Source organism: Ursus arctos, unplaced genomic scaffold, assembly GCF_023065955.2.
Source record: "Ursus arctos isolate Adak ecotype North America unplaced genomic scaffold, UrsArc2.0 scaffold_26, whole genome shotgun sequence".
Classification (NCBI taxonomy): Eukaryota; Metazoa; Chordata; class Mammalia; order Carnivora; family Ursidae; genus Ursus; species Ursus arctos.
The window spans coordinates 38,701,142-38,724,210 of record NW_026622941.1 but is presented as its reverse complement, the minus strand read 5'-3'; the positions used below and the strand labels follow the sequence as shown (position 1 = coordinate 38,724,210).

Below are 23,069 nucleotides of genomic sequence, written 5' to 3'. Positions count from 1 at the left end.
TGAGAAGCCTCCTGGAAGAGAAGCTCCCCCCCACCCCCGTCGCCCCAGCCCTGACAATTGGATAATTCTTCAGTGCTGAAAGGCTCTAGGAAGGAGCATTCACAGTTTTCTTCCTACTACCATCAGATCTGGAAGATCATGTCAATGTCTAATGCTCTTCTGTCTGATTTCACTTCAAGTGTTGTTTTCTCTTGGTCCTTTCTCAGGATAATTTGAGACTTTCCTATGTTTTTCTTCTATGTTGTCACAACAGGATCTTACAAAGACATTAAAGCACTTAACTCCATTTCATTTTATTTGTACAGCACTTTTACATGCTATTCCCAGCCTGAGTTTTGCATACACATTTAGGAGTAAAGTTTTCTTCTCATTCAACTTGCCATTCTACTCGTCTTTTCTTTCCCACATTCCACTCTCATATTCTGAATCCATTTCAACCAACCCGGCCTCTACATAAGAAAAAGTAGCAGGAAAAGTTAAGAAAAAGTGGCAGGAAAAGTTAAGAAAAGGGAATTAGGGAGCAGTATTGACATTAAGAAAAGTCAGAGAAAAGAAGAAAATGAAGAAGATCATCAGCCTGAATTCCATATCTTAGCCTCCACTAGCCCATGAGGGAGACCTTATAGTGGCATTAAATTGCCACCATAATAATCTTTCAATTTAAGTTTATACTTGTGTGTTGTTGAGGAAAGGAAGGTGAGAGAGGCTAGTGTGTCAAACCCCTTCTCCTAAATCTTCTAGTTTCCTAGGTAATAAGATTGCTTGATATTTCCCTTCTGATCCAAGTAGTCAATGCCTCTGCCAAGCTTCTCAGACTACTAGTTTCCTTCCCTGCCATAGACTCTCAATTAACTCCCCTCTCCCTAGTGTCTTCCTTTTTTCCCAACCATCTTTCATTTCATTCCAACTCAATCCTATTGCCCCTTACTTCCCATCTTAAACGGATACATTTCATTTCCTGTGCTTTAAGGAACACCTCTCCACACTACCTTTACCATTGCAGAAGCCTTTCCATTTGCAACTCTGACCTCTCTCACTTCCTCTAACTTCTCTCCTTAACCACATTTAACATCCCTTGAGAGGGTATTATATTTTTAGCCATTCTCTTTCTTTGAAAATTGCATTTTTCCTCATGCCCCTTTCATAATAATAGAAAAGGGACGTCTGGGTGGCTCAGTTGGTTAAGCATCTGCCTTTGGCTCGAGTCATGATCCCAGAGTCCTGGGATCGAGTCCTGTGTCAGGCTTGCTGCTGAGGGAGCCTGCTTCTCCCTCTCCTCCCCACTTGTGCTCTCTAGCTATCTCTGTCACTGTCTCTCTCTTTCTCAAATAAATAAATTTTAAAAAAAATCTTTTAAAAAGGGGGGGCAGGTCTGTTCTTTATTTTCTGGTGCCACTTCCATAAGATAAGTGCACCCCAGTTAGGATTCCCTCAAAAAGATATACTACCCTATCCACATCATACACATCACACTACCTCCTGCAATGACTTGAACGTGGTAACTTCACTCCACACAGTTGTAATCTTTTGAATCCAAATTGGTTAATCTCTAGATATCCGAGGACGTGTGAGAAGTCCTCAGTCAGCAGCGAGGAAGAAATGAAACACAGGTGTAATTAAGAAGAAACAATAAACGTAGAACATAAAATTTTCATTATCTAAGAGAAATTACACCAGGCAAAGTTAAACAGGAAAGAAAGACTTTATTTAAGACTATTGCAACAGGAAATTGAACTCAACTCTCCTGAAACAAGTGCCTGGAGAGTTATTAAGAGCTGTAGTAGGGCCACCTGTGGGTGGTGACTGGTCTTAAAGGAAAAGTAAGTTTACAGGTTGTAGTTTTGCAGTTGGAGCAAGGTGCCCATTGATGTTGGGCTCCTACCCTTCTATAGAGACTAGGAAATAGGAATGCCATCTTCCTGAGGATTACAGTTCAAAGGGATGGCTCCCAGGTCATTGAGAAAGACCTTCCCCTGGGTCTTAAAACTGGCACAAGGCTTTAAAAGAGATTCATATGTGTTTAAAAGGGGGCGAGAGAAAGGTTGGCAATTAAAAGTTTTCTAAAATAAATGGTCTGAGAAAAGAGAGGCCAGGGGCCTATACTTAAGATGAAACCTGTCTAAAGTTGTCAAGCAAAAAGGGAATGGTAGGGCCTTCTTGGTCCATGCTTGGTTACCATGGAGAACAACGGAAGTGCTTCTTATTACCCCTAGGATCTCAGCTTCTTCTCCAAGTTTTGAAAAATTCCTGTCTCAAAGAGCCTTTAAGAGTAAAAAGGAAAAAAAAGGAAACAAAAGAAAGAAAAAGGAAAGGGTGCTTTTAAAAAAGTTTTCCAAGAAATTTCTTGACTTTACATTTGCCCAACACTGTTGTACACTGACATTATAAACAAGACAGTTTGGGCTTTTAAGCTCAAAGTTTAATACGGCAGGCAAGAACAAATAATGGTGATATAAAGAGCAAACGTTGTAAGGGGCCTATACAAAGTACGCTGGAAGGACAGATAATAAAAGCAGTTCACGTTTATCAAGAACTTTTGTTCTAACAGCTCTACATTTAATCTTCACAAAACTCTTTAAGTACCAAATTACCTCCATTTTGAGAGGCAAAACAGGCTCACAGAGGTTAAGTAATTTGCTCAAAATCACACATTTCAAAAGGTATTTCTAACTCGGGCACCAATTCTAGAGCTTACACTCCTAAGGATGTAATTGAATAACTGCCACAAAGTACGGAGCAGGCTCTCTACGGGAGAGATGGTATTAGAACTAAGCCTTAAAGAATAAGCAGCGAATTGTAAAGTGGAGCGGGGCGGCGACGGGTGGGGTGCCGCTGGCCAGGCACGAGTAATTCCAGGCCTTAAGAGCTGCCTGATTCGTCACTGAAATGCTTTCAACGTTTATGGCGGATGGTGAGTATGGCCGGGAATGCTGTACGATTAGGCTGAGCGACCTAAAACTATCTTCTCAAGGGCGAGCACTTTCTCATCCAAGGCCCTGGATTCCGGGAGGACCGGGCTCCTGGCACGAACCGACCCTGGACGGGCGAGGACGGGGGACCGGGGTGGGAGGAGCTGTTCGGCGCCGGCTGCAGTCTCGCGCAAAAAGCCTCCGCCCTGGCGGTGTCCTCTGCCGCAGCCTCTGTCCGGGTCCCTGGACCCCGGAGGCACATGAACAGCCCGCAGGGACCGCGAAAACGTATGTGACTGCAACAACCAGAATGCAACGATCACTCTGAAATGCGCGTCCCGTGCCAGCCCTCTCGCGTATGCAGGTGCAAGTCCACTTGGGGGAGGGCGCGCGCCCAGGGCCTGAAAATGTGGGTAGGGAACCCAGGAATTCTAGCTATAGTCCCAGCTCAACCCGCCCTCAGGCTGTAACCTCGCCTTTCGCTCCCTCCCTGCTAAAGCCGAGGCCATGTCTCTCGACACAGTTCGGAGCCACACGCCCAAACTACCCATGAGGCGTTGGGCCCTGAGCAGGTTACCGGGACTAGAGGAGACTGGCCGTGGTCCGCTGAAAATTTAAAAAAAAAAAAAAAAAAAAAAAAACACGAACTGCCAATCAGTCTCCCCAGCCTCTCGGATCGCTGTTACGGCAACCAATAAGCGCCTTCTCCTTGCCGCGCCCGGGCGGGACCGAGCTAACCAGAAGACCTCGGGGAAATACGACCTATTCTGGGAGACGCGGCAGCCGGCGCCCCCGCTGGAAATTTTAGGTTTGGGATACCCTCCCATCTGAGTGGAATTGTTGAAATGTAGCGCCCCTCTGGTTGAGGATGGGAGGGGATGGGGCGGAGCAAGGCTGGAGGCAGTGCTGAGCGGGGATCTTTGCCAATTCCAGCGAGTCCTCGTACCTCCTAGCCTGGTCCACCGATCGGTAGTCTAGTTCTTTCCTGGTGGTAACCCCCCTTTTAGCGAATTGGATACTTGTTGAGTCCTCTTCCCTTCTGGACAACGTCATTGTCTTCGGAACTTCCTTACCTACCCTTTGCAGTTACTCCAGGAAGCCTTCCTTGACCCTTTCCCCTTTCTGGTTTCACTGGACTTATATTTGAGTTCCCTGCATAACCTGTGCATTTTCCTAACCCTGTACTCTTACTTATGTACTTTTCTGTCTTCCCCACTAGTTTGTGATTTATTTTTGAGTCCTTAGCACAGTATCTGGAGGTGTTGTAGCGCTATTTTCTCAATGAAATCTTAAGCAGAATGCTGATGTATTAACCAAATAACAAAGCTCTTCTAGTAGGTGTGAAGAGGGAGTGTCCAGAGCCTTGAACCCCCCAAGAAAACCCTTGAGGCACTCATTATTAGTGACTTAAGCTAAATATTCACCTTAATATATATATTAATATATATAGAATAATATAATATAATATATATAATATTATATATATAAACATGGTTTACCCAGGACATGAAAATTAAACATGTCCAGATCCTCTAGGAGCACTCTTAAAATCTCATCTTTTTGGACTTCCAATCTGTGCATTTATTTTTATTTTCCAGTCTACAGACCAAGATATGTTTGCCTCTTCAGATCAGTTCCTCACCCTCTTTATCCACCCAGGTCTGGGCTTGGGAGGCTGACCTGCATGGAAGCATGTCAACAGATCTCCCTACCGCTGCCTTTCTCTTGGGTTCAGCCAATAATGGTATAGGCCGAAGATTAGAGGGAAGTAGGAATGTGAGGTTAGGCTGTTTAATCCTCTCTTTCCCTGTGGGGTTGTGACAAGCTCACCGGAGTCCCTTTAGCTAAGATCTCAGCTCCTATCATGTAGCCTTCTCCACCTAGTTCTCTATTTCCAAGTTTTGGAACTGCCACATACCAGATTTAGGGTATTGTAACCCCTTTGCAATTTCCCTACATCCTGTTGTAAATAATCCTTTATGAAACTTCCAAACTATCTTAATTTGAGTATGCCATCTGTTTCCTGGGGATACCTAATACAAGACTGTTCTCTTACTGAGGTAGTGAAAACAGTTATTTCAAATGGAAACATTTGGAAGGCTGTATGATGTAGTAGAAAGAGCATGGGCTTTGAAGTTAGAGAAAACAGTGTTTCATGTCATTCAATTATTCACATTCATTTGGCAAATGTTCCACAGTCCTATTAGTTGTGGTAGATACTTTAGAGTGCACTATGACACACAGCCTGTTTTCCAGAAACCCTCTTCTTCTCCCACTGGGGTGAGCCCTGGCAACCAAGTTAGTATCATGGAACACCCCCCACACACCACCATTATCACCACAATCAGTGCAGCGAAGCTGGATTAAGTTCTCTTTCCTGGGAATTTGGAATTGGTATGCTGTGGGTGTAGTCATTTCTGGGCTGGAACCGGCAAACGCTCAAGCTATGGAGCAGTTGTCTTCTTCCATATATGTGAAGAAGCCAAGAAGGTTGGCAGGTAGTGAGAATAGATTGAAGTCAGAGGACCGAGAGAAGCAGAGATAGAAGACCATATCTTCAGAGAAAGAGCCTGAGATAATGACTGCCCTGGTTTCAGTCAGTGTTGGAGGGCCAGCTGCGTTCTTGCTCTTGGGTTTTGTGAGATGACCTTGCATCCTTGTGATAAACTCCTTTTCTTCCTCAGAATTATTACAGATGGGTTTATATTTCTTGTAACCAAAAAAGTTATTATAAAAAAGCTTTTACTAAGGTAATACCTACCTCAATGTGGTTATGGCGATTAAATGACATGAAGTATTTCAAATATCTAAGTCAGTGTCTCCAAAAATGTTACTTTCTCTAAATGTAAATAGCATGCCATGTGTTCTGAGCCTCAGAGGTCTCTGTTCTTTGTATTTCTTTTTTCAAATAACGAACCCTTTTGCTGTCAGTATTTTTACAAGTTTTTCTTCACTTCAACTTTTCCTTTTCTAAGTGTTGTTCTGCTCATGGTCTAGGTGCTGATAAATTTGTGTTTGTGTTTTTCTGTGTTTTGTTTTGAAGTTTTTTTTTCTTGAAGGATTGAGTTAATCATACTCTTCAGTTCATGATACACCATCATTGTCCCTGCAAGGAAAAGCCCTCATGTTTAAGTCTTTATTTCTTTATTCCATCATTACACTATCTCCACTGCCATCCCCACCCCCAACAACAGGCAATTTCTAATGTGTTTAAATGTATTCTTAGAAAATAGTTATTATTTGGTAGGCATATATTTTTTAATGTACTCCAAATCTACTGAGTTATATGTCTCATTCTGTGTCTTATGTTTTTTGCTAAGCACTGTTTTTCATCTCTATCCATCTTGCCAGATGCTAACATTTAATCTGTTACTTCACATTGATGCCTAGTATCCCATGGTGTGCATTCGCCACGTTGTACTTATCCACTCCTCCAGTGATGAGCACCCACATTGCCCATGCCGCTACAAATAACCCTGCAATGAACATCCTCCTATTAGTCCCCTTCTGAACTTGTAAAGAATTTTTATATTACTTAAGAAAGGAATTGCTGGACTATAGGGTATGAGTCTATTTAATGTGCCCAAGTAATGCCAGCTTGCTCTCCAGAAGTGGTAAAACCAGTCTTGCAGCAGATTTCTACATCACTGACATCTGTAATTATCTAGATTTCTAGTTTTTGTTGGTTTGATAGGTATAAACAAATACCTTATTGTTGGTTCAATTTGCATTTGACTACTAATGGTTTTGATCAAATTTCCATATGCATATTATCTTTTATCTATTCTTTAAATTGCGTGTTGATATCTTTTGCACTTTTTTTTTTTTTTTTTTTTTTTTTTTGCTATTGGGTTACTGTCTTTTTCCTGTTCGTTTGCAGGAGTTCCATGTATATTCTAGGATATTACATCCTTGTCAGTTTTAGACAAAGCAAATATTTTCTTCATTCTGCCATCTACCTATTAGCTTTGTCTGTGGTGCCCTTTATAGAAGGGCACTTAATTGTTTTGTTATCAAATCCCCCAGTTTTTGCCTTATGTTTGTACTTTTGAAGGTACTGAAATATGTGCACTACTCTCTTAGTTATGCCTACTCTCTGCCTGATATTTCTAAATCAGTTCAATGGCAAGGTCCCTGTGGCCATTCCATCCAGTCCTCTTCACTGGACTCCAAAGTAATTGCACTGACTAAATTTCATTCTTAAGAGAACCCCATCTTCCTTGACCCTTTTCCCCCTATAGAGTTGCAGGCTATGAAAATCATATCTTTTAGTTATTTATTAGGCTTCCAGTAGCCCTGGACTATATCTCCCCTGACCTCCTTGGCTATCAGGAAGAACCAAAATGGTGTACTTTCTTTCAAGATCTTCCTCACCCTCATTTCACTAGTCAGTTCCATCTTTGTGGGTCAGAATTAGATCCAGAATCATCATCTTTGCTCTGCTGTCTTCTTCCTTCTGAAGGATTATGTTACATTAAATCAACTTCCCCTCACTTCAAATCAGTTTCATGATTTGTTCCTGGCATCTATAATCCAGTTTATCTGTTTGGGCAGACTCTAGCACATTTTTACAATGACGTCACTTCTTTTCTTCTCCTTTATCTTCACCTAAATAATTCCTTTCCTGTTTCCATTCTCAAGAACATAAAATCCCATGTAAGAGTATCTTCATGATGTAAAGTGCTACTCTGACTCCCCTTTTATCATTTTCTTTTGTTTTTATTTTATTCCTTCTGCTTACTTTCTTTTGTCTCCTTCCTTCTTTCCTTCTGTCCCTACACTTTTTCTTCCTCCTTTCCTTTTTGAATTTTATAAATGCTGAGAGCAGGGGCTTATAAATACTGACTTTCTGTAGATCACTGCAAAGAAGCTTTTTCTGTCCCCACAGACATGCAGTGTCTATCACACGACTGCCAATTCCTTTCCAGATGCACATCAGAACCCAGTTCTGTTTATTTGGAACAATGTTCCACACCTTGCCATGTTCTGGTTATAAGTCCCATCCTACCAAGTTTCTTTATATCTGTGAGAAATTATTTTCCTCGTTGTGTAAAATCTCAAGGTCTATTTGTATATTACCTGTACTTTGTGCATTGGTGTAGGCCATAATATTTTTCCCCAGCCCCTTTCTACTTACTTTTTCCAGAGAATTATAGATGCCAGATCAGCTACTGCTCTTCTTCCAGTGTCATACTTGATGTCCTCTGTAGTATAAAATTTTGTGGGTTTTCTCAGCATTTCGTTACTTTTCTTTTACCTTGTCTTTCCCACCCACTGGCCCCCAGCACGCGCGCGCACACACACACACACACACACACCATTCCCATTTTCAAATTGAAGTACTTTTAATTCAGTTGATGATGCTTACAGGAAACAGATTTTCCTTTCAATCTTCTGAGAAGCACTCTGTCCCAATTCAAGAACACATCATTCCCTTATCATTAGACTGTGAGCAACTTAAGGGCAGAGACCATGACTTCTTTGAGTCTGCCCCAGTGTCTGCCACCTTCCATGATACACAGTAGGCAGTTGGTAAATACTTGCTGGCAGATCAACTCACTCATGATTCCTTTCTTGGATGTTTTTTTCCATCATGCTTATAAGAATTATTCACCTGCTTTAAAAGGAATGTTGACTTGCCCTTTTTATTCTTGAAGCTGAGCCACCATAAGCCTCCCTTAGTATATTATAACCACTTATAGCAAAGTAAGGTGCAGCCATTTAATGGGGGGAAAAAACAACACTGATTTATATAATTTAGACAAACAGGATTCTGGTCCTAATACTATCATTAACTATACAACCTTGGGCATGTCATCTCATCTATTTCTTAATTATATGCAATGACATCATATATATTCACTGTAGGAGACTACACCTTTTTATAAAGTAATTGGGGTAGATATAAGGTAAATTTCCCCCCACCGAGAGGACTAAATAGGAGAGAAACCATTCTCAAGTAAGAGAAAATTTGCCTGTTACTCCAGAGCAGGCCTGAGGAGGAAGAGAGTAAAGGCAGGATAGGGTGGAGGAGCCTGTGAAAGACAAACTCCTCAATGGGAACTTTCCTTGCGATCACTCCTCCCTCTATTTTTTTTTTAAATTCAACTCTACAGTAAAAATTTTAAAATACCTAGTAAGGTTATATTTGTCATTGAAACCAGTGAAAGGACTGTTTTATGTGTCCCAGAGCTGATAAGAAGTCAAACTGAGGCAGCTTGCATGGACTCAGGAGTGTAGATGCAGAAAGAAGCAAAAGCACAATAAACCATAAGATATCATAGAAGTTGTATGGAATGCTGTAGAATTCCCAGAATTTGGCATTGGAATTTGGGCCAAATTTAATCAGATACTTTAAGAGACAAAGCAGTCTCTTCAGACATCTGTGTTATATATAAAAAGCCTATATGATCATCACTAAGACTTCTTTCAGCAGTAACATTTTTGAAGATTCTAAGAGATGGGAACACATTTTTTTATTCCCAGCTCTAAAATCCTATGATTTTTCATTTATATATTTAAGGCTCAAACATTTATTTCCTGCCTATTATGAGAAAGTTTCCATTCTAATGATTTCATCAATTCCGAACATACTCCCTCTTCCCCTCGCCCCATTTTAGCATTTCTGAAATGGGATGTGTCTTATAATCAGTAATCAATGTCAGCTTACAATTACTGTTGGCCAAAGAGCAGTCATGACATAGGTGTCACTGCCCACACATGCCTGGGCCTAGTTGTTATTCTGGGTAGTATGACTGGAAATCTGCAGTCCCTTGATATTTCCATTAATTAACCATTCAAGGACCATTTGAAGGAATATTAGTCCTGGTTGTTGTCTGAACATACTCCTTGAACACTATCTGGCAAGATCAAAAAAGTCCCAGCTTTAAAACTTGCAGAATAGGTTTGTTGCCTGGAAGAAATTACCAGAGACAATAGTGAAACTCTTTTTAAGAAATGCTGCTTCACTAACACTAAAAATGACCCAGAGAATATAAATGTTTGGAAGAATACAGACATCACCAACCCTGAGTGAAAAGTGATTCATAAGTGTCAGAATCAATATGAAGAAATTATAAGAATACCATAATGACTTTCAATATTTGTGTGCATTGTAGTGATAAAAAAAAAGCTCTATTTCTAAATGAGTCTAAATGAGCTCTTTAAACAGAATGAAAGTTTAAAATAAAAGTGATAAAGTTTAATTGGCAATATTTTTTTCTTAATAGTATCTAAAATGATGTGTCACACAATTGATGGTACCTTAAAGTCAGTAAAATAAGGTAAATACTTAAGAGACTATAAAAATGAGAAAGAAGTTCCAGCCCTCAAGATATTCATAATCTGGAAGAGAGAATAACAATCACATAAATAGTAGAAGTAAGGAAAAATATAATAAGTATTCCCAAGGAAGTACCAACAAAAAGATTTGCATATATAAAGGAGGAAGAGATCACATTAGGAAAGGCTCCATGAAAGAAGTAGCATTTGAGAAGGGCCTCAAAGAACTGGTAGGATTCCAACTGGCAGAAACAGAATAGAGCAGGAAGAGTGAAGAGAATGAGCAAAGAATCAGATGTGGGAAAGTGGACATTTCTGGGGAATGGTCTGTAACTTATTTTGACTATAGGGTTTGTTAACCTTTGTGTTTTATAGATCACTGTAAGAATTGGATGAAAGCAATGAACCCAATTCCTAGAAGTAAAAGCACAAATTCATAATCAAAAGTTTTGCATACGATTTCTGGGGACTTCCAACATTTTCAGGTAGCATAAGAAAGAGGAGGGAAAAGCAGTCTTCCTGGACACCCCATGAGAAGCTGGTGCAGGTGACCAAGGCTGCAGAAATCCCTTTTCTGGAGGAGATATTTGCATCTGGCTGCACTGGGGAAGAATGACTAAGAGAAATGGAATCAAGGACCAGAAGGGACTCATCCAGTCTTCTGGTCCAGAGATTTAGAAGAACTGGGATACCCTTGGGAATCATTTCTAGCTGACTGGATGATATAGGCTTCCAAAGATGGAATGGTTGGCTAGAAATGTATGGGAAATAATATGTATGGGTAAAAAAAAGTATGCCAGGGTCTTATCCAAGGGAACCCTGGCTCCCTACAACCGCTAGATTTTATACTTAATTCAGGAAGTAATAGGGACATGATGCAGATTTCTGAGGAGAATGAGTGTTCAGGGCTGTGGTTTAGGAAGACTAATCTTCAGGATTACAGGTCTGTGAGAGGCCAGGGGAGATCAATCAGGAGTTTATTGCAGTTGGTTTTTTTTTTGTTGTTGTTCAAATACATTCTATGTATTCTGTTTCCCCCACCACCCACTACTTAGAAAAGAGCCAGGCCTTTAGTAAGCAATTGGTAGCACTTGCTGAATTGAAAGTCATAAATTCACTGAGGGTCCCCTTGTAATGTTCCTATTCCTCGCCAGGTGGCACCATGACAGCACCATTTACAGAGCAGACTTCCTTCCGTAAGTAGGGTGCTTCCAGGCAGAAAGGCTGTGTTTCTGTGAGGGAATCCACCTTCTGGGGACAATGCACAAGTTGGGGGAAATGGTAGTTGAGATAAAAGATTCAAGATTACTCCTTTTATACTTCTATATCATTTCTTACTGTCGCAGAGTATCTTGGCTGAATTTCTATCCCTAGGCACGTACATGTGGAAAGATGCCTAGGAAAACCTGCCTTTTCAAAGATGCAAGCAGTTTTCCATCTTGCCAGAAGTATAAAATTACATGTATTGGGGGAAGAATTGTTCCTTAGTTCTGGAAAAATTTTGAGGTGAGCCATTTCATTACACATATCAAGCAAAGACCATATTCTTTGGTGACAGGCCACATAAAAATGCATATATAGGTTAGAGGCCATTTTGCATCTCTTATAAAAATAATTATTTCTCTAGAACAGTTTTTACTTGTACCAAGCTAAAGTTGTCACTTATTTCTATGAAATTGTATGTCTTTTCATTTTGAGATTAAGAGCTAAACCTGAGAAATTTCCCTTAGACTGATGAGAGACAGAAGTGCCAGAAATGGAAAGAGTTATGACTAGTTACACGCAGCGTTGTGTTAGGCCTAGACATAAAGTGCAGTGCAAAACTTTTGGGGGTGAGGTGCATCTCCTCACCCATATTCAGCAGCAGTGCTCTGGCAAATTCCCAAGTATGAGAAGACTTAGAAATAATGGGAGACAGGATTCTTAGCACAGGTGTCAATATAATTTGAATTTGTTGAATAGGTGGCGAAGAATCAGATTTATGTGAAGATTTCAATTCACTGTCGGAAATGCTCCAGAGGCCCCAGGAGGGAGGGGTACCATACAGTGCTGACTCAGCAGGGTCATCTCTTGCTTGGTATTCTTCAGTTTAAAAAGTCTCATTACTCTTTAGCTCAGTGATCGTTTTTAACTTAATTTTTACCTGTAAGAATTAAGTTGAAACAACAGATATCTCTAGAGAATGTTCATACTTACACACTTTTGCATTCAATTTCAAGAGGCTAGGGCCCCCTGAAGTTCAATAATGACGCTGTCCGTGAGCCCCAGGCTAGGTATCTCACCTGAAACTCACTCATCAGGAGCATCCCAAAGGAGAAATGCAAGGGAAGGATAGGGAAGAGGGAGTAATAAGGCGGTGGGAGACCAACTTGTGCTGGACCCCTAGGAGATGCTGGTGCAGGTAACTTTAAAGAACTAAAGAATTGCTTTTTCTGGGGAGATTTTTATCTGGACTTGGGAGGAGTAGCTAGAGAACTTCTGGGAGGTCCTGGGCTAAGGGACTTATGACACATTTAGGACAATGGGCATAGGAAGGGGAACTGAAATGGAGCCAAAGGGTAAGGAGCTCAACCAGACCTTTCTGTAGAGGCTAAAGGGCTTAGCTGCCTTGGGATTCATGTCAGACTGTGCAGAAACTGAGCTATAGAGAACAGGAAAGAGGCACAAAAATGGAGCTGTGTCGGGGAATATCTGGGAGCATTGGCTTCTTCCTCTCAAGAAGCAGGTCCAGAAGCCCATCTTCTCAGTGCCATTATTATATTATCATCCACTAGACTCTGATGAGGGCCACAAACCAAAACTTGAACTGCAATTTCTTGTTCTCATCGAGAAGATGAAAAGGGACTAAAACTAAAGTTATTTCCTTTTCAGGACTCTTAGACTCCTGACTGGGGAAATAAGGGACCTGAGGATCTAAATAATAGAGCAATTAGCACAGCAGTTCCAACTTAGGGTTCTTTAAGTCAGAAGACCTGGGTTTAAGTCCTGGTTCTGCCAAGTACTAGTGTGTGACCTTGAGAAAGTCTTGGCATCTGTTTCTGGAACTGTTAAGTGAAAATAAAAATAGTGTTTACTTCTCACTGGAGATAAAATTGGACAGTGTCTGACCCATGGTAAGTGCTCAGTAAATGATAGCTATCATTGTTATTGGTGCTGAATGCTGAAACCATAACAGGAAACTATCTCCCAGCCTTTGGGGATACTTCCCCACAAATACTCTTTAGTTGCCCTCCCTAGGGCCCCAGCACACATTCCCCAACCACTGCACAACCCAAAGCTTTCTTTGGTCATCCTATACAGGGCTGGCCCCCAAGACCTTTTTGGCCCATAACTGCATGACATTTATGATGAAAAGCCCCGTGTCACCTTGGGAATTTCATCATCCCCCTTTATTTGACTATCCTGAAAGTTAAGAGTTCTTTAGATGGGGAAGGATTATATAAAAAGAACTGCTTGAATCTTCTCTAGGTAGTTTTGTTTTCCTAGAGGAGCCAGTCACTACCATCATTACCCCCCCATCCAATAGAACTATAAAAAAACTAACATTTGTACAAGAGTTCCTACAGGTCTTAGATATTTTTATCCCCAACAACTTCTTGTCCCCATTTTACACGTGCAGAAATTGAGTCTCAAGCAGCAAACCAAGTTTCAAACAGTTCCTCTCAGTTGGAACTGAGATTCCAAACCCAGATCTGTGGTTCCAGTGCTCTTTCAACCTCTCCGCAGCAACCAGCAGCAAGAACACAGGCACACATACATACACATATACACATATGCACACCACACACACACACACACACACAGAGCACTTCAGCTCATTCTTCTTCCCAAGGGCAGCCTTGGGAAATTCCACGGCCCAAGCGAGCAGACTAGAGCTGATGTCAGTCTAAGCTCCACAGGGAATACCTTACCGGCATTCTCCACTAGAGGCCTGAGGCAGTTACTGTGGTTTCTTTTGTGATGTGTCACTCTACTCCCAGAGATCCCGGGCAGTCCCTCCTGAACAATACCCACAACACCCATCCCTCACCCTCCCATGGAACAGGTGTCATGCCTGCCATTCCAGGGCCCACATTTGGAAGTCATCTCTCAGGGAGCAGGCACTTCACTGAAAAGAAGCCACTTGCACATCTGGAGTTCTGCTACTAAAAACCCGTGTTAGTTTGGGAGACTCAACACATACACTCTCCTTCCCCCCCATCCAGCTGGAGTTCAAGGTCTGGGATGGAAGGGAAAGTAGGTAGAGTTGGCAATGTGTGTCCTGACCAGGGCACGGTCAGTCAACTCCCTGGAACTGGAGCCAAGGAGAGAGGAGGGAAGGCATGGTCCCTGCAGTTTCCCCTAAGCCCTGGTCCATGTAGTGGGCCCAGAAGCCCCACCCTGACATCCCCCTAGTACCAGTCAGCAAGGAGGGGAGATGACGCCTCTTTATTAAGGTTAACACCAAGGAAAGCATTGAGAAGAAATACACAGCGGAGAAGAAAGGGCACACAAAGTCACTACTTGAGGAGGTGGGAGGGAGGCACATCAGTTAAGAACCTCAGGACAGCCACATGCTCCATGCCCTGGTTGTGGGGGGAAAGAGGAAAGGAGAGGGGAAAGCGCCATGATAGCCTGGGGCTCACAGAAGGGTCTGAAGCCCCCTGAACCTGACACCAGAGCCACAAGCCCTGCCCCTCAGGGCTCACACACTACTACACAAGTCGACACACATAACACACACAAGACATTATGGAGGCAACACCGAGAGGCGGGCAGGGACAAATTGACAGGAAAAGGAACTGAAGTTAAGCAGGTGTAGCCAGGAGAGAGACAGTTTTTGGCTGCGGCCCCCAAGAGTCCCTCAAACGTCCCCTAAATCTGGGCTGCTGCTGAGCATCCCCAAGTCTCTGCCTGTGTACTGGGCTCTTTGTTCTCTAAGCCCCAGTGAGTGGATAAAGCAATCCCAGATGAAGTCAGTGACAAGGCAAGATCCGCTCTGCATGCAAAAATCCTAGAGGTTGAGCTATTATGTCTTCATGCACATTCATAGCCAGCTCCTCCCAGCCCAGGGGCCCTTGGAACCCCATTCACCCAGATTCCTAGGGCTGCAGTTCCCTCCTCAAGCTTCCTTTACCAATCAGCAGCCGCAGAGATCTGTGAGGGGGAGAGGCTTCTGCAGAGCACTGAATATCTTGGATTTCAGCAGAAGGGTAAATTTTCTGTTGCCAGAACAGAATACCCCCAATTCCTTAATTTCTAGGTAAATCTTTAGAGATTATTTGCCATAGTCCTAGATAAGTCCTTTTTCAGAATAGAAAAAGCAGAATTTTATTTACACAATTCAGGGGTTCTCCTGTTGGCTGGGGAGGGGGAATGGGCAGGGTAGGGGGTGGATGGGAGTCCAGAGATGGGCGCTTCCTCTCCCGGAACCTCACCTTTCCGCAGTTTGCTATGTCTCCCTTGGTTAGGCAGAAAGAATTCTTGATGCTCCCAAAGTCCTTCACCCTATAAATCGTTTCTCGAGGGAGTCTCTCTGCCTGACCCACAAGAGCAGCGGTCAGAGTGAAGCATGCTGCACCGCACCGTTCAGTCCCCTCGCGTCATGCACTCGGAAACCCAAAGCCTGCCCGGGAAAGTAGTGCCCCCTCGGAGTCCCCTCACAGAGAGGCCTCGCCCTCCAGCTGCAGCAGGGTAATGTCGGGCAGATCGAGGGGCTCCACAAGTGGCCCGTCCCCCCCAAGGAGACCGGCACAGGGGCTCTCGGGGCGCTCACAGTGACTAGTGGGTGTGGCGGAGCTGGGCATCTCCTTCTCCTCTTCTTCATCGTCGTCCTCGTCCTCAGGATCGCGACCCAGCAAACCGCTGTCCCCGATTCCAGGCGAAGGGGTCTCCGGCTCTTGGGGGGCACCCGGGAAGCTCCCCTTGCCGCCGACCACGCCCAGACCGCCCTGGCGGGGCGCCGTGGTCATAATCTGGCACATGGAGACGATGGCCCGCTGGTTGGCGCACACGTCGTCCGAGAGCACCTGGATGTGCGAGGCCTGCTCGTCCAGGGCCCCCCGCATGGCCCTCACGTCCTCAAACAGGGCCTGCAGCTGGGCCTTCAGGTGCTCCATCAGTTCCTTCATGCCGCCGTTGTACTCCCCGGAGATCACGTCCCCCACGGCCGGCACGGTGGACACCTCCAGAGGTGCCGGCATGTCGCCGCCGTCCTTGGTCATGATCTCCAGCGGACCGTCCTCCATTGAATGGCAGAAGCGGGCGTTGGCGGCTCTGGGTCCGGTCCAGCCCGGCCTCCGGGGTGGGGGGAGGGACGGGGATAGGGGAGAGGTCCCCGGAGGGGCGGGGAGGAGCCGAGGGAAGAGGAGGCTCCCGAGAGGGGCGGGGAGCCGACGTGAGGAGATGAGTCCCGGGCGGAGGGCGCGGGCAGGATCGGGGGAGGCCGGGAAGAGCCGACGGGACGAGGACTCGGCGAGAGTCCCAGGCCGGCGACTCTCCGGCTTGCCCCGGGGCGAAAGCGCCCAGACCTGCCTCGCCTCCTGAATTGCGCCCGTGTCAGCGCCGCCCTCCGGGCGCCACGAGCTGCAAGTGCCCGAGGGTTCTCTGGGTCACAGAAGCGCTCGCGGAGGGGCCCGGGTGGAGGCCAGCAGTGGGTACCGCTCGGGACTACCCCCAGCCATTAACGGGCAGCGCCCGCGAGTGTGGTTGGAGTGGCAGGGGCGGGTCTCCCAGCGGCGCCGCGGATGCTCCTCTGTTTCCAAGGCGACGCACGGCACGTAAATGACGTGTGTCTCCATGGCAACCAGGAAGTGGAGAGGAAAAGGAAGGATGGTTGCGAAGCTGCAGTGGGGCTCTAGAGTCTGAACTAGCGGGTGGGGCAGCAGGGGAGGGGACGCTGCAGTGGCCTCAGCTGAGTGGAAAGAGCGTGTGGCTGCGATGCTTAATAGGGAAGCATGAGAGAGCAGTTTGCTGCATAAACCTCCAGGTCAGGGAGAGATCGTCCCTCCCCAAGTCTGGGTACTAGACCCTGAGCGCAACTGCCTTGGAAGGATTTTTCACCCACCCGCAATCCTTTCTCAGATGATGGCGCTAAAGCCGGGTCTTGCTACTCTGTCCTCCAGCCGTCCGCAGGAAAGCAGAGAGGGTGGAGAGACCGACGCTAATAATCCCAGATTTGAGCTGGGGCGCGGCGGCGCCCTGGAGCAGGCCCCGCCCGGCCTCCGCGGTGCAGAGGGTGGGCGGGCACTAACGAGGTTTCCGCCTCTCCCTTCGGCTTCTGCAGTATATCAGCCCTCTCGCGGTAGATAGCACAGAAGCCGAGAAAGGATGGGATTCCCTTCCGTGTGAGATGAGACTCAACCGTTCCTACCCTGGGCACTGGGAGTTTTTCCATGATGATGAAGCAAAGTACTTAAGTTTTAAGAACGGAAGCTCCATAAGGGCAGAGGTTTTTGTCTCCACGCCCTCAATCACGGAATCCCCGGCACCTAAAATAGTGCCCGGCACGTAGTCAGTAAAAGCTGCATGTATTTATTGAATGAATACTTTAACAGGAACCACTATGCCCCCATTCCTTCAGCCAGAACTCTCCAGCCCACACACAGCTGCTGTTAAGGGACCTGAATTCAATTTTGTTTCTGCCTTTTAATTCAGACACCTTGGATAAATAATTTTCCTGATCTGTTAGGGGATTGGGCTGGATAATCTATGATATTATTTCTAACTCTGAATAACACTCTGCATCAGCTCACAGGCGAAAGGGTAAACTGTTGGCAGTGTATGGAAGGGATGGGTGGGGACAGTGTGTGTGAGGGCAGTTTGCCCTCCACAGGCCGTGTGTCCATGTACAGACACACTCTGAGTGCCTCAACCTTTGTGACAACTCCTTTCCCTGTTTGAGGAGTGGAGTGGGAAAGGAGAAGAGGAAGAAAATTTGAATTTAATATATTTATGGAGGACTTGAGATTGAGAAGCAAAAGCATCTGGGCAGCAGCATACTAACTAGTAATGACCCTAGTAAATGGGAGAAGCCAAGTGGTCACAAACGAAAAATGAATTTCATATGGAGAAATAAATCTAAGGAGGAGAAACAAACTGTATCACTTCAAGATGGGAAAAAGCTAGGTATGGGTGAATGTTTTGTATGCTAATGGTTCAGCAATAGCCAACATGTTACCTTGGGATTTCCCTGGTTGCCTACTCTAGTAAGGAAGAGTGGGGCTAGCCCAGAGAAACGTTTGTAGCACTGAAGAACTGGCTTATGCCTATTTACTATTATTAAAATAGAAATAAGTGGGGAGGGGCGCCTGGGTGGCACAGAGGTTAAAGCGTCTGCCTTCGGCTCAGGGCGTGATCCCGGCGTTCCGGGTTCGAGCCCCACGTCAGGCTCCTCCGCTATGAGCCTGCTTCTTCCTCTCCCACTCCCCCTGCTTGTGTTCCCTCTCTCGCTGGCTGTCTCTATCTGTCAAATAAATAAATAAAAAATCTTTTAAAAAAAAAAAAGAAATAAGTGGGGAAATAACCTAAACAGCAGAAAATTTAACTTAAGGCATCGCTGATATAATAAAGTATTATGCAGCCATTACAAATTTGATTTCCCAAAATAAATATATGAACAAATTAAAAACCCTACAGTATAATATCTTCTAAAACACGATTCAGTCCTATTTGCTTGCTCATCCCTTTCTTCATTCTACAAGCTTGTGGAGCTCTCACGGTTATCACTCCTACCTCCACCCTGTTCCCCATGGTTATTCCTAAAGCTTAGGAGAAGACAGAAATGCTTTTCCTTGGTTTTCCTAAGCGTAGCTAAAGTGGGCTGGTATTTATAAAAAGACTTTACCAGATAAATATAGGAAAACTAGAAACAGAGACAAGACACACATGCACACACACACACACACACACACACACACACACACACACAGAGCTGAGCTTACACAGCATAAGTTTCTTAACATATTATAGCAAGCATGTTCTCAGGGCATGTGGATTCAACCCTGCTGTTCATCCTTCTCTGGAGAGTGCTGATATAGCCAGAAAAGGCATGACTTTGGGGGGTTTTGCCTGGGTCTGTTACTTCACATTCCTGACCAGCACTCCACATGGATGATTTCATCTTGCCAGTTTTCTCAGCCTTCAGGTGGGTCCCTGCCTTCTACCTATAAAGATGACCCTGTCCCTCATATAGGGCCTCCCATCTTAGTCTTATTCTTACATTAAACATAGTCCCCATATAGTAGGAGCTGGGTTATGTCATCATACAGGGCTTTTTGCCACTATTGTTGAGGATACCATGTATGTCAAGGCTTTCAGCATAAGATTACATCATGCTGCCCAGAGGTGCTGGCATGAAGTCTGTTGAGAGTACAGGAGGTCTGAGCCTAGAGGGAAGGGAAATTATTGGAGAAGCACGAAAGAACATGGGAAACAGGTGCAGAGATCAAGGGGTGTGGCTGATCCAGTCAAGTTCCAGGTCAGACATTTGAGAGCCAAGGGTAGGTGGGAACTGGGGGAGTAGACTAGTGGCAGGACTTGAAAATGTGAGGCGGAGATATTTGGTGCATCAGATTCAGAACCAGATCATTTTAGGAATTCTGTGTGAAAATGGAACTAGGAAAAATAGAAGGGTCTAGCTGCTGAAAAATAAGGGGGACAGATACAGAGAACAAAGAAGCCTATATTGGCTGGCCGGGTTTCAAGGCTGAGACCTCTGGACACCAGTGCCCTAGGGTTTGTTGAATGGATGGATCCATTTCCAAGCAAAAGGGGGCTGAATGAGTACTCTATGTCATTAGAGTATTCACACGTATTATGTATGCCATATAGCAAGAAAAAAATAACCCCTTCTGCTTCCTGCCTTTCTCTTATCCTCAGGGAACCACCCTAGTTCTTTTCCTTCATTCCAGTCTCATGAGCCAACGGGGGGAAGAGACTCCATGGTACATAGATACAGGTCTCCGTCAGGTACACCTAGTTCCAAATATCACATTCTCACTAGAATTGTGATTCTTGGTAGTTTCTGCCATTTTCCTCTATCTGGCATCCAGTTTATCTCCAGTCTGTCTTTTATTTAGCTAGTGTACTTTTTGAACTATAAATCCAACAGCCATGATGAAGAGGCTCTCCTGACCCAGATCAGGAGTGATGACCAAAATCAAGGCACAGCTGACTGCTATACCTAAGGTCCGCGATCCCAGACAGTACTCTCCAGACGTAGCTTTTATGGCATTGAGTCGCCTTGGGGGCCCATCTCAGCATGATATCACATTCAAAAGAAACATATCCAACAGCGAAAAATAATGAAAAAGCACTTTATATTTTTATTATAGTCTCTGGGAAAACTCTAAAGGAATTTGCATTCTCAGCACAGAGCAAAACATCTTAAACTTTTCTTCCCTCCTTCTCTACTCATCTCACACATCCTGACATAGTTGTAGCTCCCATTCCCTCTCCTTTCTCTGCAGACACCCCCAAACTTTCTCTCAAGCCTGGCCCTTGCTTTCTCACTCCCCTGCTTACTTCACCTCTTGGATGTATTCTTTTTCTCTTCTGTGAGAAGGAACTCCTTGTCCTTGTTTCAGCTCCTTTGATTTTGCCCTCCATTCTGTACAGGTACCCAGAGCACAAGCTCTCAATGACAGGGGTCTCTTCCTAGAGGGCAAGAAAGACTGAGTGTACTCATTCTTGTAGGTTTGATCTGTCACAAAGACTAAATAGTTTCATCATGGAAGGGTGGTTTGTCTGGTATTACAGACAGACTGTTTTGCTCATTTCCTCTACTCTGTTTTTTAAAGGTTTTATTTATTTATTTGAGAGAGAAAGAGTAAGCAAGACAGAGCACACAGGAGCAGGGGCATAGGGAGAGGGAGAAGCAGATTCTCCTGCTGAGCAGGGAGCCCCACGTGGGGCTGGATCCCAGGACCCCGGGACCATGACCTGAGCCGAAGGCAGATGCTTAACCGACTGAGCCACCCAGGTGCCCCTCATTTCCTCTACTCTTATACAGAGACATGGACATGGTAGTTTGCATTATGAGCCTCTGGCTGGAGAGGGTGTCCAAATGTCCAAAGTCTCAAGAGCTCTATTGTCATAGACATGGCCATGAGGTCACACACACACACACACACACACACACGCACATGCACACACACACACACACACACACACACACACACACCCTTACCTAAGCCTGAGCAAGACTTTCAGTTGCTTGCTCTGTGCCCTCAAACTATTTTTAGGAGACTTAGAAAAGGCATCTCCCCCACCACACACACACACTTCTTTCTCTTCCGTATTAACTTTATTCAAAGCGAGAATTCCTTCTTATGCAGTCTGAATTTCCACTGAAAATCACCTGTCATTCCAATTAAACCTGTTGTGCTGGCGTTCACTCTATCTCCCCTTTCCACATTAGCCACTGCAACAACTGCTTTTGTGTCAACACTTGCAGAGGCCTTTCCCTTCACTGTACATTCAGTCATTTATCTTGTGCCGCTTGGACAGGGCTAGCTCCAGCCCAAGGCTTGCTGGGTAGTTGGCCACAGACTGTCATTTGGAGCTCTGGAGCCAACCATGATGCTTGATACAGGGCCTCATGGACCTTCCATCCTTTTTTATTTTTTTTCCAAAGATTGATTGATTGATTGATTGATTTGACAGAGATAGAGACAGCCAGCGAGAGAGGGAACACAAGCAGGGGGAGTGGGAGAGGAAGAAGCAGGCTCATAGCAGAGGAGCCTGATGTGGGGCTCGATCCCATAACGCTGGGGTCACGCCCTGAGCCGAAGGCAGACGCTTAACCGCTGTGCCACCCAGGTGCCCCCATCCTTTTTATATATTTTCTGCCCCCAGAAAGTTGTCAACAGCTCAGGGACTGGTTTGGCCCCAAGTCACAGCCCTCATCCGGCACTGATAATGCTTTAGCACCGGAGAACACTCTGAATTTTGGGTGCCATGGGACAATTTTGCTTGGCAAATTGCCTCTCCCACAGTATCGGTCCTATTTGGAGGAAATTGTGTCCAAGTATCTGGGCAGGGTACGGACTCTGGTATGTCTGCCCTTTCATTTAGAGGATTTTTTAGAAATTCAGTGTTCCTTTATACTGACTTATGCAAACTTCCAGGCCTTTTCTCACCTGTCATATCTTGAGGAAGTCTGAGGTATTCTAGATAATTCATACAAAATTTTGTAGGGCTTACTCTTACTAATATATCTAGTTACGTTCTCTCCATACCTCTTAGACACCCTAAAAATACTACCAAAAGTAGTTTTTACCACTTCCCTTTTGCTATGAGGTGTTATCCCAAGGATAAGCAAGGCGCTGCCAGCTACAGTTTATCAGCCACTGTGAGAGTGCGCTACGCTTCTAGTCAATACACACAAATGGGGGCTACACTAGTATTCATGATGGTTGCACAGACTGGGTCCCCAAAAGGCGATCCATATCTTCAAAGTACTTCAGCAGTGCTGGATCTTAGGCAGAAGTGAGGAGAAGGGTCTTTTCCCCAACTTTTTCACCCAGATCCAGGAGCCCCTGTTTTGAAGTCTTACATGAGGGACGCCTGGGTGGCTCAGCCACTAAGCGGCTGCCTTTGGCTCAGGTCATGATCTCGTGGTCCTGGAATCAAGCCCCTCATTGGGCTCCCTGCTCAGTGGGAAGCCTGCTTCTTTCTCTCACACTCCCCCTGCTTGTGTTCCCCCTCTTGGTGTCTCTCTCTGTCAAATAAATAAAATCTTTTTAAAAATTAAAAAAAAAATAAAAAGCCTTATATGAAAACAGTTCCATCTTCTGTGGTCAACCATAAGTTCACAATTTATAGGCACAATGCCTGCTTTGTTTTCTTTAATGCACAAGGATCCCCTTTACTCCAGAACTTTCCAGTCCCTTTACTTGC

The 23,069-nt window shown here is 44.7% G+C and overlaps 1 protein-coding gene across 1 annotated transcript; it reads right to left on the bottom strand.

Annotated features, from left to right (window-relative positions):
* Positions 1 to 14,549: 14,549 nt before the first annotated feature.
* On the bottom strand, positions 14,550 to 17,369 carry CCDC184 (coiled-coil domain containing 184). The gene has a single exon (XM_026502002.4). It carries the CDS (start codon positions 16,415 to 16,417, stop codon positions 15,830 to 15,832), a length of 588 nt encoding a protein of 195 aa, XP_026357787.1. The 5' UTR covers positions 16,418 to 17,369; the 3' UTR covers positions 14,550 to 15,829.
* Between the last annotated feature and the right edge of the window lie 5,700 nt (positions 17,370 to 23,069).

Bases quoted from the DNA above. Each gene is read 5' to 3' on its own strand.
- CCDC184 (XM_026502002.4), bottom strand. From the start codon at position 16,417: ATGGAGGACGGTCCGCTGGAGATCATGACCAAGGACGGCGGCGACATG.